Source organism: Bombyx mori, chromosome 17, assembly GCF_030269925.1.
Source record: "Bombyx mori chromosome 17, ASM3026992v2".
Taxonomy (NCBI): Eukaryota; Metazoa; Arthropoda; class Insecta; order Lepidoptera; family Bombycidae; genus Bombyx; species Bombyx mori.
The window spans coordinates 14,003,752-14,022,410 of record NC_085123.1 but is presented as its reverse complement, the minus strand read 5'-3'; the positions used below and the strand labels follow the sequence as shown (position 1 = coordinate 14,022,410).

At 38.3% G+C, this 18,659-nt stretch overlaps 1 protein-coding gene across 4 annotated transcripts; it reads right to left on the bottom strand.

Annotated features, from left to right (window-relative positions):
* Positions 1–807: 807 nt before the first annotated feature.
* On the bottom strand, positions 808–18,410 carry Sult (sulfotransferase). 4 transcript variants are annotated; one of them, NM_001043537.1, is given in 8 exon segments: positions 4,150–4,154; positions 4,156–4,202; positions 4,204–4,324; positions 4,921–5,089; positions 5,709–5,803; positions 6,085–6,407; positions 6,487–6,586; positions 9,901–9,949. In NM_001043537.1, coding segments are annotated over 8 exon segments (909 nt in total).
* Positions 18,411–18,659: the final 249 nt, after the last annotated feature.

Genomic DNA, 18,659 nt, shown 5'->3' with positions numbered 1-18,659 from the left:
CCGGCGTAACAATACTAATACTGAGAGAGAGAGAGGATACACTTTATTGCACACCCAAACATAATTTACAGTCAAAAAACAGATACTTTTGTACAATAGGCGTGTAATACTAATTATAAAACTGCTAACCGCGGTCATGAAATATTGAAACAAAGCCGCTGAACGTAGCTTCTCGGGATCCTCCAAAAAGTCCACTGAAAAAGTCTCAGTAAATGATCACCATTTTACTGAGAGTATATTTCATCTCATATCACCTCATTTCGTGCCATGCCATGTTTTATATTAATCAACTTCATTTCATTTCATTTCATTTCATATTATCATTTTTCATAAAAATAAGAATATAAATTAAAATAAGACTTGACCTAAAGGTCTTAGTTACCAAGTCACAAAATCAATAAAAAAAATATATTGACGAATCTATTGACGCCTAATCTCAAAATCCGTTAAAGGTTTAGGTTGGTAATAATGTCGTTAGTTAATTGTTAATAATAATGTCAATAAGTTAGGTATATGTACTTGGACAAGCCCCAAAAACCTTACTCTCCATCGGCGGCTGGTAATTACCATTTATTTAAAAACAAATTAAATTTACATTAAATGTGTGCTAATATTTTTAATTTGTCACTAACGTAAGTGAACCACATATTGATAAATTGATTTCATAATTTTTTCATGTCTTTATTTTATAGCTTAAACATTTTTATTAAAGATGGAAAAAAAATAACCTAAATTTCCTGAATAAAACTCAATAAAAGACTGTAGCGATCATTGTCAGTAACATTAAAGGAATAAAAATACTAAAAATAACTTCAATCCCAAGACACTTTTAATTCAACTTAATAATAAAACTTATTAAAAACAAATACATACAAATTATACATTAACATAAATAATTATAATCGAGGTTATATTACGACAACAAAATTGCAGATTTAAATAACACTGATTAAAATACTTTTGTCACTGTCACTCGTCTTACCTTAGAAACTGCAGAGAGAGATGGCTTGCTTGTGAAAGAACAAGTATTCGAAGGTAATACATATAAATAGCTTAAGACTATGAATTAATCTATGTTTTATTCTATTATTAATTCTATTTCTGCCGCGAAACAGTCATGGTAGATTCCAGCATCAAAGATGGACAGCGGCATTACCATAACACGGTGTTTGAATACAACGAAATACTACGATTCCTGGTGTGAACACTCACAGGTGGATATTTCCTTGTCCTGATTGGTGCCCAACAAGACTGGGCCCATTCGAAATGAGTAGGAGCGTTAAAATATCCATGGCCTCAGATATTATCAAATATTATTCTGATCATCAAAATCGAACACTCAAGTCTTTGGAGACCATCTCCTTTTTTTAATTGCTTACATGGGTGACCGAGCTCACGGTCCACCTGGTGTTAAGTGAGACATGAGTTCTAAGGACCTAGTTTTTACAATACAACAACTGCCCCATCTTTCAAATCAAAACGCTACTTCACGGCAGAAATAGGCGGTACATACCCGTGCGGACTCACAAGACGTCCTACCCACCAGTAATTACGCAAATTATAATCTTTGCGGGCTTCTTCACATTCTTCCTTAAAACTAATATTTTAAAAAGTATCTAGAGAGATCTGCTCAAGTTTAATCTTATGAATAAACTAACTTCGGTAGGCTCGGTAGGCAGCGGCAAGGCTCTGCCCCTGGCATTGCTGAAGTCCATGGGCGACGGTAACCAATCACCATCAGGTGGGCCGTGTGCTCGTCTGCCTACAAGGGCAATAAAAAATAAATAAAAAATAACTTCCTAATCCAATAGTACATTGTGCACCAAGGGAGAAGGAATGGAGAGAGGAAATGTCCAACTTTTCTCTCGCGGTGCACATACTATTTTTTCTCCTACCAGGCCGAAATTTCGTGGAGTACCGAACCGGGGTCAAGGGGCGAAGGGTAGGGGGTTGGAGCCCCCCGTACTAAAAAAAAAACAATTTAACTGTTTTTTTATTTTTAAATAAACGACTACTAATTGAATAAGAACTGTCTGATGAACTCATCTTTGTTTAATACTTCACTATTAAATTTTATTGCCTTTTGTTTATTTCACATTTACACTAAACACAATATTGCAAATTACCCAGCACAACAATGGCGGAGAGTTTTAGGTGCGTGAGAGCAGACGTAGACACTAACGCGCATGCGCACTTGTCAGTATCCAGGGAGGAAAAGTTAGACTTTCTTCCCTGTATAGTCGGAGGAAAACCGAACTTTCGGCGTAGGTAGGAGAAAAAATCTATTTTTAACTTGATTTATTAATTTACTATGCTCGTTTGTGCGCAACGAAATTTTTGAGCGTCATTTTCAGCGACTTCAAGAAAAACAATTAACTTAAAAAATTTCACACGTATCAAAGACCGATGACAATTTATTAGTTAAATGACTACGTTCTAACATATGTAAGAGTATATTATGAGTTCCGTTTTTTATTTAATATTTCATTAGCTTTCATACTTCACTACCTATATCAACATTGTTAATCATTCATTAGGTTGTTTGTATATACTTTATTTATTAGGTTAAGTTCTATCTGTCATTAAGTTTGTAATCTGAATAGATTAATTATTAACACGTAAAGGACAAACCCGAAATCCATACAAACTTGGGCCTGGCGTTACAGTGCTAGAATTTGGGCATAAGTTACAATACCTAAGAAGGTTTCATGAGCCTAATTTTCAGGTCTCCCAGCAATGGCCAAATTGGTAAAATCAGACAATGTTTACATTTTAGGTTATGTTTATTGTTCGAGATATTTTAATAAAAATGATATTTTTGAGGCTGTTTCCTACTAAAGATGAGTAATTTTTTACGAAACCTGTTGCAGCAACAGGTTGCTTTAAAATAAAAATGGAACCTGTTACGACAAATCGCGCGTTAGGTTGTTTACGAAAACGAACGAAAGCCAAAAATTAAAAACAACGTAATGCGAAACGCGCTGCGCACGAAATGATTTTTTTAAGGGATTTTATGACCTGGTAACTAAGACCTTTAGGTCAGTCTTATTTTAATTTTAATGAAAACTTTTTTATATGAAAAACTATATTTATATGATAACTTTTTTATATAAAATATAAATCATTACGTGCTCCCATATTATCTCATCACATTTCATTTCATTTTATTTCATGCCTTTTTTATTTTTATTTTTTATTGCTTAGATACCCATCGACGAGCTCACAGCCCACCTGATGTTAAGTGGTTACTGGAGCTCATAGACATCTACGACGTAAATGCGCCACCCACCTTGAGATATAAGTTCTAAGGTCTCAGTATAGTTACAACGGCTGCCCCGCCCTTCAAACTGAAACGCATTACTGGTTTACGGCAAAATCCAAAATATCTTCAGTTGGCAACATTAAAGATAACATAACACGATTTGATACATTTGTGTTTTTCTATGGCATAGTCACATTAATATAAAAATGCAAAACTACCCTTTCATGCTATATTTAATGTTGTCAGTTCTAGATATTTTGAATTGCCGCCATTGTAAGTAGTTGTGTCACGATTCGATGGCCATACTCTATTTACATTGATTAAAATACCTATAAAAACAGTCATTTATCCTAAAGCAAAAGAGTATTAATTATTTTTTACACTTGATTTCCACTAAATCGATCCTATTTTATGGATGTTCTAATTCTAATCCGCACGTTTGTGGAGCTAGTTACGTATATTGAAATAAGTGTTGCAGATGTTTACAAAGATTGTTTAAAACAAAAAATTTAATTCAACTTATTTTCTACACTTGGCCATTGTCAATGAAGCTAAGATTTCAATAGGTTAATCAAGCAAAATAGACGAATTTTTTGGTACATATCCCATTCGTGTAACGCTTAGGCCCAAAATGGGGTTTCTCCTTTATTTTGGTTAAAATATTTACCATTTTGAATGTCAGATAAATAAGAAAAAAAACCAATACAACAAAATTATCATCTTAAATCTACATACATATTTGGGTACCTGATTGCGTCTGGTCAATGGTCTATCAGGGTAAGCTGGTGATCCTCAATGAATCTAACAGATTAGATGACATTTACATACCGAAAACCTAGCATTAGTTCTATGCAGAAAATAAATGTCTTCAACCACCTTCGGTTTATTCAGAGGCCTCTTTAAGTATCTTGTAACGAAAACCAACACACTATAGATGTGTGGTCTCCCCGTTTTCCAACGACGGGTACACGAGATCTAGACCTTTCAGTCGCGATATGAGGAAGTCTTCGGCTTGTGACGTCATCACTTCGTCAAAATGCGACTTCCAACCACCGGCTTCACCTGCAACAATGCTTTGAATTATGATTCAACTGGATTATCCTATAAAGTTCAAGTTACGTGTAAGCTCTGCTCAAAGCTTATTCTGTTCTTGTCATCTTTCAGAACTACGTCGTCCAAGCCCTTATTCGATCAGAAACCAACTTGGTTCAGCAATAGCTGAACTTTGCGTTAAAAATTTAAACTAAAAAAAGCTACATTTACTGTGTAATTAAACATTAATATGGTAGGTAATAGACTGAAGTCGTCGTGGCCTAAAGGATAAGACGTCCGGTGCATTCGTATCGAGTGATGTACCGGTGTTCGAATCCCGCAGGCGGTTGCCAATTTTTCTAATGAAATACCTGAATGAAATGAGACCTTAGAACTCATATCTCAAGGTGGGTGGCGCATTTACGTTGTAGATGTCTATGGGCCCCAGTAACCACTTGACCCCAGATGGGCTGTGAGCTCGTCCACCCATCTAAACAATAAAAAAAGTATGTAAGTTAGCAGGGTCATAGGGGTAACAGGATAGTAGAGTTGTAGAGTTAATAGGGCTGTCGAGTAGTACAGTAGTGCGGTAGTAGGTAGTAGGGTAGTATAAACTCGAAACACACCTTTCCTTACAAACTGCACTCCATTATTCTCTTCGCCGGTAGTATTGTTAACATTCTTGTTTTTTCTTAAGCTCTCAAAACTGAGATGCTCTGAGAGCGCCTTCACTTGGTCGTCCGTGTAGTACCTCTGCAAGAACTTACAGACTCGACGGATTTCCTTGGGCAGATCCTGAAAATGAGGTTACACAACTGAATTTCAATTTCGTAAGGCAGTCGGAACAAATAGAGTCTGTTTACATTACATTGGTTGTGGCTTCAGCATTGGTAGATCAAGGTAGGAAACCTGTAATGAAATGTAGAGAAAACATTTCTGTCACGTACCACCCGAGTCTGGTACTACCCCAACCCCGAGCTTCGAGCTTCCGGAGCGCCATGACAAATCACAGAATCCAAGTTCATTAAGCGCCAAGTATTTATTTAGTAGACATTTTGAAATATGTCCACACTCTTGAGCAAAAGCAGCAACGATTTGCATTGTAAGGCAATTATGTATAGAAAATCTTACTTCGTTCAGTCAGCTTGATTCGGCTGTTGAGGTTGCAAGAGCAATAATTCCAAGAAATTTTAAGAATAAGCACACGTTTAGGATATAAATAATATTAGCGGCTAGTAAAGTTTCTCAGGTCCATTACTTACCTTAAAGACTAGACCTTAAAGACCTATGTGTAAGAGGGGAGTGAGCGAAGAAATGGTATATGATAAAGGAGTATGGAAGGAGAAAACACGTTGCGCCGACCCCAGGTGACTGGGAGAAGGGCAGGAGGAGAATAATGAGACCCAAGACTTACCTTAATCATATCTTCATAAAACACAAAGTGCATGTTCGGATGGTATCGATGGACCCAGGCCTCGTTTGTGTGTGCTACTATTGGGGTCCAAGGTACTGAAATAAATTAAAGTTAAATTTTCAATCGAAATAGTCTACGGAGTTAATTCCTAATCATAAATCGTAGTAACGTCACGTCGGGATCTAAGCCAAATAAAGTACCGTTTTACGAGTGAGGAGACTTCTTAAGCTAACAACGTTGAACTTTGGGCCTAATTTTCCTAACTAACAAAAGTTAATTTAGACAAGCAGCCGCCAGTGGAAATGAGCACTGTTTCTCTTTCTTTCTCATACTTAAGGACACACTTAACGCTCTGACGTACTGGAAGATCACTTACACAGATCTCGTCTGAAGGCCTCCCAGAAGTCGTGAAACGTAGCCCTCATCAAATGCTTGCTGACCATTTTGTGTAGATAATAATATGAAACCACAACATCCCTTGGATCCCTGGCCACGTACACGACCTTTGCCGTCTCCAGCAGGGTCGGCGGCAGAAGGGATAGTGGCAGGTGTGTCTTTATGAATCTCGGGGAAGGCATCTCCTCTATCATCTTCCAGCTAGGGTACCGGGCCGCTTCCGTAAGCCCTTGGAAGCTGCCCAAATTCATGAAATTCGCTTTTATGAACTCGTACGCTATTTCCGGTATCTGGCTGGTTGTTCTAAAAAATATATATATTCGGGTAATTCTGATAAGAAACATCGACTGACCTTTAAAAATAAAAAAGGGGTAATACTGACTCTAGCATTGGAAATCTTTCGTAAAGGGGTCGTTCTCTTGCAGCGTTATAATTCAAATTATTTTCCACCAGCCAAATTAATTCTTGCGTCCACGTTGTACCTGAAAAAGATCTTCATTTAGTTATTTCTCAACGATCTCATTAATATTAAGACTTCGACTACATTATTTTAAATTTGGTACTGCTCGAAATACTATAATTGAAATAGTGGCCAATAAGCTAAAGTCAGCATCTTTTTTTTTTCGGGCCGGGTGCCGAACCTCCTACGAGGTCTTAAGCCTAAGGAGCCTAAGGGGCGAGCGGGGTATGTGGAACTTGACGATCTGCAGATGTTTGGAGCTAGTCGCGGGCCCAAGAATATTTTAGGGCCTTACTGCACTAAATGACTCCCCTGCACTCTTACACCCGACGTCCGATCTCCGCTCAGGGTCACAACCCAGTCATTGTAAGGATGTTTCGGTGGCACCACCCCGAAGACGCCCGACCGACGGATCATCTAGACGATAGTCGACGACTAACAACACCAGTCTAGGCGATAAGGTGGCCCTACCAGGCCTCCCGGGCGATGCCGCTGGTTTTTCGGGATACACCGCTGGGTCAGAACCAGCCTACCAGTTCGGAACGCGATACACCGCCGACCGGCTTGCTTTTCCTTTGTAAGATGGTGGACTAACAGAATTCGGACGTCGTTGCCAGGACTCGCTGCCGAACACGATGGTCGGAAGCGACAGGTCCGGTTATATTTTTACAACGAGGACTCCGTTGTGTCCTCCTTACATTCACTGCAGTGGTGGCACTTCGGCGTAGCGGCCGAAATAGCCGTGTCCCGTGAGCACCTGCGTGGCCCGGAAGGTGAGTCGTCCTCGACGGTCTGTTGGTCCTTGCCAGTCGGCGAGACCACTCTTCGACCACGGCACGCTGGGACTGAAGCTTCCGCGCGAACTTCCGCCGCGCTAGGACGCGGCTCCCCCCTGGAGCGGAGATCGCATCGCCACGCAAAATCGCTACCGCTTTCAGGTCCCAGGGAGGCACCCGGCGAGCACGCACGCCCTGACCGCAATCGCGCGCTGCGGACGTCGCAACGCCGAGACGTTGTCGCGGGTCAGAGCGTGCACCACACGGGACCCCGTACAATGCCATAAAGTCAGCACCTAGCCTAACCAAGATATACTAAACCAAACTAACAAGATAGGTCACAAGTCGTCGCGGCCTAATGGATAACAAGCCTGATGTACTTGTCTTGAGCGATGCAATTTTCTCTCTCTCCTTAGTTGGTCTCTTCATTGCTGATGATACTGTCCTGTCTGATCCTGTCTAGCTTGAAGTACCGATCGCCTAATGCACCATGCCTCTCCATGTCTTCCTGTCCACGGTGGTTTTTATAGCCTCGGCCGGTGAGTGTCTTTACCAGATCTGACCAGCGGTACGTCCGTGTGATCTTCTCCCGTCAAAAAATACCGTCAGTTTCTCTAGGTTATCAGAGTATGTTAAGATGAGTGAAGAGATGAATATCTACTCGAGAATACGCTGGAAGCGTTGAAGATAACCATGTTCAAATGCCGCGGCAGACACCAGTTATTCAAATAAAATACGTTAATAAATACGTAAATAAAGTTATACGATCATGTAATAAAAACAAACCCGCAAATATTTAACTAATAAAAAGTAAAACAAATATTCAAAACATGCTTTATGTCAGAGGAAAATCGCTATAATTTATACGCTCAAAAAAAAGTATTTATCTTCATTTATCATAAGTTAGTATCTTTGGGGATGTAGGGCACCCATCATATCGTGACGAACGCATCGCGAATTCTTATATAAAAACCATCAGTCAAGCACTCTACATTATACCGATGACACAAAACATTTTATCTCATTTTCCTCTCACCGTAATCAGCCGGCTTATCTGTTACATCCACTGTTTTTGATAAAACACGTGTATATATAAATTATATCCATTTTACCTACTTATTATTTTGGCACTCGTATTTTAGCGTCGTATTTACTCGTAGCATTATTTACAAAGCTTCATTTCTCAATAATTACAATTAATTACAACCACGCACTTTTACGGTTTAATCTAGCGATTATTATTCAATGGTAATGTAAATAATATTTCAATGATTTCACGTATGCATACGGACTGATTTCTGAAATAAAAGGTTTTAATTTAATTCAATTAATTATTCCGACTTCTAGAATACCAGTTTTCGTGGTCACATACCACTGAACTATTGTTATTCGCTGCAATCTGAATATTGTGCTGACTACTATCTAATCTAAACGTAAGTCGACGTGTGTACGCTTCTTAAAGACTCCGAAACAGCTCGACTGATTTCAATGGTTTTTTTATTGCTTAAACGAGTGGATGAGCTCACGGCCCACAAGGTGTGAAGTGGTTACCGGAGCCCATAGACATCTACAACGTAAATTCCGCCACCCACCTTGAGGCGTGAGCTCCTCAGTACAGTGCAACGGCTGCCCCGCCCTTCAAACCGAAACGCATTATTGCTTCACGGCAGAAATAAGCAGGGTAGTGGTACGTCAAGACGTCCTACCACCAGTAAAATGAAATTTATGAAATTTTAGGAATAATTATCTTTAAATTGGCCTAGCGGATGATTCTGTGATAGTAAGTTTAGTAACGTTCGGATCAAATATCGGCCGATAAAGCGAGCCAGTTTTAACTAGTTTTCTATGAAACACTTTCCTTGACATTTTTCTTCACGCAGACAGAACTAATAGCAGCTTTAGATGTGACAGTTTATTAGAACTGATAGAATTGTCGTCAAATAACACCTCAATCATAGGTGACCACAAGAACTGTAAAATATTCGAAGCGTAGAAAATAATAAACGAGAGAAGAAACCGTAAAGTGGTTTTGAAGACACTACGTCCGATCTCCAGCCGCAGTCAAAATCCAGAAAGAGTAGGGGTTCCAATAAACACTACAACAAGACTCGCAGTGCCACCTCTAGGACCTAGGTCGTTAAGGCGATAGTCGAAGACTCTACGTCGGCCGTCTCGGTGTGGCAGCCCGTCAAACAACCCCAGGCTTTTCCGCTGGTATCCCGGAATACCCCGCTGGACAAGAACCGGGCTGCCAGGTCGGAACGCGATACACCACCAACCGGTTGATCTTACACAGCAGTTCCGAAAAACTGCTTCTATGTTCAGCGCGATAGAGTGCAGGTAGCGCGCCGTGCATCCTCATCAGAAGGGGGAAGTCGCCTTCCACAGCTTGTACAGCCTGCCAGCCCTTAAAACAAGAGTTAAGGCATACCTACTGTAGTGTAATTGTTGCAACAGTCGCTCAAGTTTAGGGACCACATAGTATGTACGTATCTTCTGATTATTAAAAAGATTATCATTTAAATAGACGATGATTTATTTAAATAAGATAAACGTGTACCTGATCTCGGGAAAGTGATGACCCAAATATCATCGGGTCTAACTTTCATGTTGTAGATGGCATCTGCGTGTTTCCTGAACGCGCCCGGCATCACGTAGCCCTTCTTACCGCATTTCACGAATGGTCTGGTGTAGCCTACAAAGAAAGTATCGATTTGTTAACTGACAAGAACAGCTCGAGTCCGCCGTTTTATTCTCGGGTTCAAGTCCAGGCTGAGGAGTTGAACGTCGACAGAATCCAAGCAATCGAGAATAATACGTTTGCATTTTTACCTATTATAACCACATTTTTCACTGGTGGTAGGACCTCTTGGGAGTCCGCACGGGTAGGTACCACCACCCCGCCTATTTCCGCCGTGAAGCAGTAATGCGTTTCGGTTCGAAGGTTGGGGTAGCCGTTGTGACTATACTGAGATCTTAGAACTTATATCTCGAGGTGGGTGGCGCATTTACGTTGTAGATGTCTATGGGCTGGAGCCCATACCCACCCATAGCCACTTAACACCAGGTGGGCTGTGAGCTCGTCCATCCATCAAAGCAATAAAAAAATAATAAAAAAACATACGGTTTTAGATTTTTTAGTAATTACCTCACGGAAAGTAAAATGTACTGTGGAATAATTTGTTTGAATAACATATTAGGGATGATGACGATGATAAATTTTCGAATCGATTCTTTCAATAATAGTATATAATTATAGTATATAGTATTTGCAAAATGAATAAAGTGTATATTGTGCCACTGGTGCTTTCCAGCACAGGAGTCATACCAAAGTACCTTCACCACTCCATCAAGCTTTACCCAAAGCAATATTTACCCAAAAATATATTTTTTAACATGCAAAAAGCCTCAATTTTAAATACGTGCCGGATTGTTCGGAAGTTTTTGTAGGACGAAACATCAGACGAAACTAGAACTGAAAATGAACTCCACTTGGCGTAGGCCCGTGGTTTTTCAGCAATTACCGAAATTCATAAAAATTCGAGAATAAAAACTTCGTACAGGATAATAATAATAATGAAATTATTTATTTATTTATTTTATTAGGCTCACAATACACACCACAAGCTAAAGGTACATAAAAAACACAAATAAAAAGAAACAAAATCTGGCTTGCAACATAAGTTATGGGCGCACGACAAAACAAGACAGTGCTGAATTTGTACAACAACGTTCCTTACAATTACGACAAAACAACACGATAACGAAAACTAATCTAACGTATAATGTAAGGAAAAAAATTTATTCACAATAAACAATTACATTAACCTACCTATTAATAAAGTGGAGGATGCCCTTGAACATTTTTCTAAACGTAACTAACCTACAAGTAAAAATATCTAACTCAGGTGACGACCTTGCCAGTTCGTTATAGGTACGGCACCTTCGGGTAATGGGATTATAGTAAGATATATTGTTTTTGTAAATTAGCAAATTTGATTGCCTTTCATACAGATTTAGATTATTACAGGTATATATCGTATATATAAAATAAAGTTGGGTTTTTTCGAACACATATATAACTCGAGAACGGCTGGAGTGATTTTCATGGTTTTTAATTTTTTGTATTTGTCGAATAGCAAAGTACAGTAGATTGGGGGGAATAGAGACTAGAGTTAGAATAGGGACAAACCTGGAATGTCACAATAGTTTTGTTGAGTTGTTAGATTTTACTTTGTTGAACTGAAAATGACTTTTATTTAGTGCTTAAGAATACTAAATAGTTTAATTTAGTCATCAAAGTTTTGTAACTAATTGGATATTAAAAAGTTAATTACCTAAAGTTAAGTACCTAACTAACAACTAAATAGTGCCAGCCCTATCGAAATACTCTATTGTCCCCATACGTAATCTGATTCACCCCAAAGCCAAGGTGAATCGGGGTAAGCTAGTTTTTTTTAGTTTTTGTGTATATTTTGTAATGAACTATGTATAATAACGCATCATATATAAAAAATTAAGTCTTTGGAACCATTTTAATCTGAATTTTATTGGTATTACCCTAAGAAAAACCATTAACAATTTTGTGTTGGATTTGGAATGGGTCCTGATTCCCCCAATCTACGATAACTATTAAAAATATAGGAAATGAATAAAAAAATTAAAGAAAAAAAAAATTCCATATAAAATGTTCAAGGATATCGTAGCTGTCAAACATTTAATGTTTATCCCGTTGATACGGTAACTCTCCCCTCAGCACGTATTTAAATAAAGGTTTCGAATCGACAAGATATCTACAATATTCGGTTATTGGCGTATTTTACATTTAAAACATTTACAATAATGTCAGTAATGAAAAAGGATTGACATACATGTATTTTGGCCGTCAAACATTTATGCTGAGGGAGTTCATATAGAGTCCCTTCTTTATTTCGCCGTAAAGTCGTGTTTCATGTAATTAACACCACAGTTGAAACAATAGAAATTTTATTGTTGTAGCGGCATAAACAATTCTAAATTATTATATTAGTAATTAAATACATTATAAATTAATTTTACGTTTTAAATTTTCGGCGGTAAAAGGGTCCCCTGTCACAGACTATATTCTTTTTTCCACCTCTCGTGCGTTCCGGCTTACGCATCATAAAAAGATGCGTTCTTAAACGCCACAATGCGTTCGTTCAGAAATTTATTTTATGTAAACTAAGGAAAAGATATCAATCTACTTGGATGAGTTTATTAAAAAACCAAAAAAAATGTCAAAACAACTGCTCTCACTCAATCATTAAAGATTATTCCGTCACTCCAGTCAGACTCAGTACCTATATATACAACTGAATAGCTATTCGTTTTTCTCTTTATAACTCACGAATGGCGAAATCCATTTGTCTGATTTTGATCTTGCAATATTTATAGATGTTCAGGGAAGGTTTAAGCGGTGAGAAACATAAATAATAATTAAAGGGAAATACTAAAAACGACAATTTAATTTTCCAATACAAACCGTTTCCAGCTGTGACTCATTTAACTTATTTTGTTACTTGGTTGTCAAATATTTTCATAATATATTCGTTCAAAAATTTCTTTGTTTTATAGCTGCAGTATGAGTTCCGATAACTTTGGCCAGTTTTAAAAACATGTTTCAGAAATAATAAAAGTGTAAAAGTGTCAATTGGTTGCCGAAAAAAGAAAAAGAAAAAATAAATAAATGTAAATCTAAAAAATAATAATCTCTCATTAATTTGTCAATAGGCGAAAACTTTATTCACTGTTATATTGTTTTACAATGCCAAGGAGTAGATGACCAGCGTAACGTCTGGTGGAATTTACTTCCTTGATGCTCCCGGGGGGTTTGGAAAAACGTTCTTAATTTCACTACTGTTGACAATGATCAGATTGCAAAATGAATTAGCCCTAGCGTTGGCTTCATCAGGTATAGCTGCAACATTGGTAAAAGGTAAACGAACTGCACATTCTGCCTTGAAATTACCACTAAGCATGCAAATCAACGAAGCACCAGTTTACAACATCGGCAAAACAAATGTACGATGACTAGGTCACTGGAGGCACTGGAAAGAAAGTAAAAGATATTTTTTTGGCTAAAGAGCTGATGATTCTGTTGTCAGGAGATTTTCGTCAGACTCTTCCAATCGTTCCCCGATCAACTGTTGCTGACGAACTAAAGGCATTTGTGGCGGCATGTGAAAATACTCCAATTAACAACTTAAACGATCGTCTGGTGTAGTGGTAAGTGACATAGTCACTACACAAGGGGGTCGCGGGTTCGAATCCCGCCAAGGGAAGATATTTGTATGATAAATATAAGTGTCTTTTCCAGGGTTATGGATGTATATTAAATATATGTACGTGTATAATAAAAATCTTACATTTATTTCCGTTATCTGGTACCTGTAACACAAGTTCTTTACGAACTTAGCACGGGACCAGTTAACGTGGCGTGATTGTTACTAAATATTTATTTATTATTATTTAATATGCTCGTATTTTTGCTATAAGATCAAACTGCGATTATGTTTCCGAAGCAGTTATTAGATATTGGAAATGATATAGTCGCAGTTGATATCTCGACCGGATTAATTTATATAGGTACTACCCATTTTTATACCCATTTTTATACTACCCATATTTGTCACTTTACCGACTCAAAAGAGGAACTTATTCGGCATGTTTTTACAAACATAGAACGACAGTTCAGAAACCATAATTGGCAGTTTTTTTTGCCTACCTATTCGCTGAGAGCCTAAGAGGGTATTCTAGCTAAATTGACAGAGTGAATTGGCGGCCAAAAAAAAAGATGTCTCAGTGATGATGATCTCAACCGACCAGCAGAACTTTCTTCCAGGAAATTTGTTTTCACTCAAATGAGTTGACACAGTTGCAAAACAGGATGACGTAGGCAACTATCCCATAGAGTTTTTAAATATCCTGGATTTTTTTTTTATTGCTAGATGCGTGGACGAGCTCACAGCCCACCTGGTGTTAAGTGGTTACTGGAGCCCATAGACATCTACGACGTAAATGCGCCACCCACCTTGAGATATAAGTTCTAAGGTCTCAAGTATAGTTACAACGGCTGCCCCACCCTTCAAACCGAAACGCATTACTGCTTCACGGCAGAAATGGGCAGGGCGGTGGTACCTACCCGCGCGGACTCACAAGAGGTCCTACCACCAGTAAAGGATTTGTCGGAACTACCACCTCACAAATTTCAATTAAAAGTAGGATCAGTTGTGATTATACTGCCTAACATTAATGAACCTCGACTGTGCAATGGAACGAGACTGGCTGTGAAAAAGCTAATGAATAACGTCATCGAGGTCAAGATCATCAAGGGAACACACAAAGGAGAGGATGTCTCAATTCCCGGTGTACCACAGATTAAATATTCGATTTTAAGCGCCTACAATTTCCCGTGCGTCGGGCCTTTGCGATGACCATATCCACTTCGATAAAGCAGCACGACACAAGAACCCCCTCATCGTGGCCGCCGGTAACTACATTCCCGATCCTGCGGACAGAATGGAAAGCAGTCGACGTCACCCCAAACACGTCATTTCGGATCCTCCCGATCCACTAACGGTGTTTTTAGGTACCTCAAGCACTGGTCATTGTTCTCGTCGAACCCGTCACTTGCGACGAAGGGCTCGACGAGTAAATTAACCTTCAGACACAGCCCACTGAGTTTCTCGCCGGATCTTCTCAGTGGGTCGCGTTTTCGATCCGGTGGTAGATTCTGCGAAGCACGGCTCTGGTTAGGGTTCGTGTTAGCAACGTCGTCAGGTTTGAGCCCCGTGAGCTCACCTACTAGTTAATGTTACGCTGAAATAGCCTCTCAAGGCTCTCAGCTAGGTAGAAAAAAAAATGACAATAAATAAATCGCAAGACCAATCGCTGCAAGTTTGTGGAATCAACTTGGGGTTTCCCTATTTCGCCCATATACGTGGCATGTTCGCGAGTCGGAAAACCATCGTCTTTATATATTTACGCAAAAAAATATAGTATATCTGTTTTAATAGCTTTAAATTAATTAAGTGTGTTACTGTGTTGCATTTAAGAATATATGTAGGTGATACAAAGTTCACCGTATCATCGAGTAATAAACAAAAGAAAAAAGAAAAGCATGGCAATAGGAGGTGACTCAGTTGATGCTGTTTATTTTACGATTGACATTAGAATGAGAAACAAATAGAAAAGATTCGTTATTCAAAATTATGCTCGTGCTACGTCATTGGTTAGAATATTTGAAAATATGCCGTGACGTCATCAACGTGAAACCATATTTGTACATTTTGGTGAGAAATTTAAAAGCCTTATTAATATAACTACGATCAAGATTTCGATTCATTATAATTTACTTATAATATTATTCCTTTTTTTTTTGTTATTGGCATGAAAATATATTGGTAATATTAAATCTCGTCCATAGCGGCAGAACTAAAAATAATTTGAAACAAAAATTATATTTAACTGTTTTGGATTTACATACTATATTTATTGAAATATTCTAAAAAATCAAATTGATTAGGCGTAGCATAACTAGCTTTTTTTCCTTTTTAAGTATATGTAAATCTAGAACGTATTCAAAAGCAGGTTAATGCTTTTCGTCTTCTTTGATATGTGCGCGGATGTTTCAAAAGTAAATTACACTCATTAACAATATTCGTCCCAAATTTACGAATTTTTAAACATGAAACATATGGCAATGATAAAAGTACACATGTACTTACAAAACATTATTATTTTATCAAAATTATACAAAAGGTATGAGCAGATATGAAATAATTGCTCACGTAATCAACAATAAAACGTATTTATTATGATTTATCATGCTCAATATCAAAGAATACCGGCGTAACTTCCTGAAGTCAGTCAGTGAATAGCCAATATTTTTTGTCGAATAGACAACACACATATTTGGATATTTCTTGAGCATTATTATTTATTACAAATACCGTCTCATCAATAGCACGTTTTCAACGAAAATCAATTCAAATCAGGCTTTGTTTTTTTTATTGGTTACATGTGGGAACGAGCTCACGGCCCACCCAGTGGTAATCCGAGCCCATACCGCACGTCAATTGACTGACTGACAACAACAACGTCAATGCCACCATCGACCTTGACACATGAGTTCGAAGTCTTACAGTACAACGGCTGCCTAACCCTTCAAACCGACACGAATTACTGCTTCACGGCCAACATAGGTAGGGCCATGGTACCTACCCGTGCGGGCTTACAAGACGTCCTAACCTTTACTTGTGATAATCAGCCTTGCGATTCTGTAAGCATCGTTTGTCAAACTCGCACATGAATTCGCGGTGAGTTTTCAAACTGGCATTCTATAAATTCAGTTGTAAATTCGAATCTACACTAGCGTCCCTCGCGTGAGAGCAGTAGTTCTCGAATATATTAAGTGTATAATCTATGGCAGTAGTGAATTGAACTAAGCAAGCGTGATTTTTTGACATTTAATTTATGAAAATTTCGAAAATATTTCGTGACAATCCGTCGCCACGAGAAGCTGCGTTTGAAACTTCGTTAAGTAAGCTACGAAAATGCTTTTTTTATAATTAATCGTACACCAAGCGTGATTACCGTATCTAATAAACACCAAATAACAATGGTGACCCAAATAACCCACTTCAAAACGTAGTACCTTCAATTTATTGACATCTCATGGTCACCGATGCTTAGAGCTCATGCGTAGGAGGACGTGCACTCCGTAAGCACCTAGAGAGGGTTCATAGAGGGACCGGGTGAGGTTTAGCAAAATGTTGCCTTCATGGCGAAAGTTGGCGTCGGCGTTGGCGTACGGTCACGCGCATGCGCGGCAAAATAAAATCCAGGAGGCCATGATCCCCGCCATAAGAAGAAAATATTGTACATTTTGACATAAAATAGGTAAACATATTATTATTTTATTAAGAGCCGCTTTTATTTAAGCGTCCTAAACCTTAAAATTCATTGCCAAAAAACGCAAAGATTTCAGAATAGGCCGGATAAATTTTACTTCTATCACGGGATCTTCTCAAAAATAACGGGTTTTTTACAATGAAATCATTTTGTCTTACACTATTTTTAATATAAATTTATTAAATTTGTTTTTTATTTTTTAGTTGGATTTTCTATAAAAGGGTTTTTTTTTGTTTTATTAAACTATTATCTATTTTTCATTTTTTAGTTGTTGAATTCCAATTTTTCTATATTTTTTTTCAATTTTTCAAAATTTTCATCTAAATCACTCGGTAACTTATCCGAGAAATAGGTGATCGGCGCGCCTGGTAGTTTCCCTTCTTGGTCTTGACGCAGACACTCCGGGTCTCAGGAAAACAAAAAAATCGCTAATCCTTATTATCCTAGTAAGCACAACGGAGCAAACTGTTTAAAATATTGAATTGTCGATTGTCCTTAACCAAACCATGCCAAATTTCGAGTTAATCCAACGTTTTGAAGGGGGTCAAAATCATGTTCAAAGATTCCGTTACATACTAACAACATACGTATGAAGCTAATAAAAGCGTATTAAAAACCATCAAGACACATACCGTACATAAAATACACGAAAGACCAAAGTCTTTCCGCAGAGCTAGAGTATCCAAATGATCTGTGAGATCAGAATTTCCGATATGCTCTCGTCTGTACATCTAAATGGTACTTGGTAACTCCAAACTGGAGTTGGGAGCAGTACTCCTTAGCAGTGCCCTTGCTTTTTATAGCGCAAAGCTCAATTATTTTCGGCACAACGGCTATTCAGACCAGATCGCATGATACCAGCCGGTACCAGACTTTCGACCTATTAAGTTATTTAGCTCCAGTCACTCACTCTTAACCTGAATATGCTACACATTAAAGAAAAAACCGTACATTAAAAAACAATTTACACATTTCAACTGACCTAATAAGCACCTTTTTATTATTTTATCCTCGTCTGCCGTGACGTCTTCTATGTCGTATGGCAGAACGATTTGAGGACCCATCTTGGCTGGCATTCGCGTTATGCCAACGCACGCGCTCAACTGATAATAGTAAACTAACTAAGCAAGACTTCAATGTATATCTATTGATAACGTTTGATCCATACGCGCGAACTATCGCAGTATTTAATGCAAACTTCTAGATAAATTTCGGTGTGGACCGGTTAGTAACACTTGCCGTATCGGCGACAAAGTTTCGCGTACGGTTTTAAAGAATAGGACCAACGTTGTGCGAATACGATTGAGAGTTTAATGTTATATTATGGTAGGCGGCGGTGTAACCACTGCACATTAGGTAAACAGGTTTTCTTTATTGTTGTTGCAC

Bases quoted from the DNA above. Each gene is read 5' to 3' on its own strand.
- Sult (XM_012695745.4), bottom strand. From the start codon at position 18,349: ATGCCAGCCAAGATGGGTCCTCAAATCGTTCTGCCATACGACATAGAA. The intron at 10,036-18,255 runs GTCAGTTGAAAT...CTTTCTTTGTAG, and splicing joins AATAAAAAGGTGCTTATTAG to GCTACACCAGACCATTCGTG. The intron at 5,090-5,708 runs GTAAGTCTTGGG...CCTCATTTTCAG, and splicing joins TTTATGAAGATATGATTAAG to GATCTGCCCAAGGAAATCCG.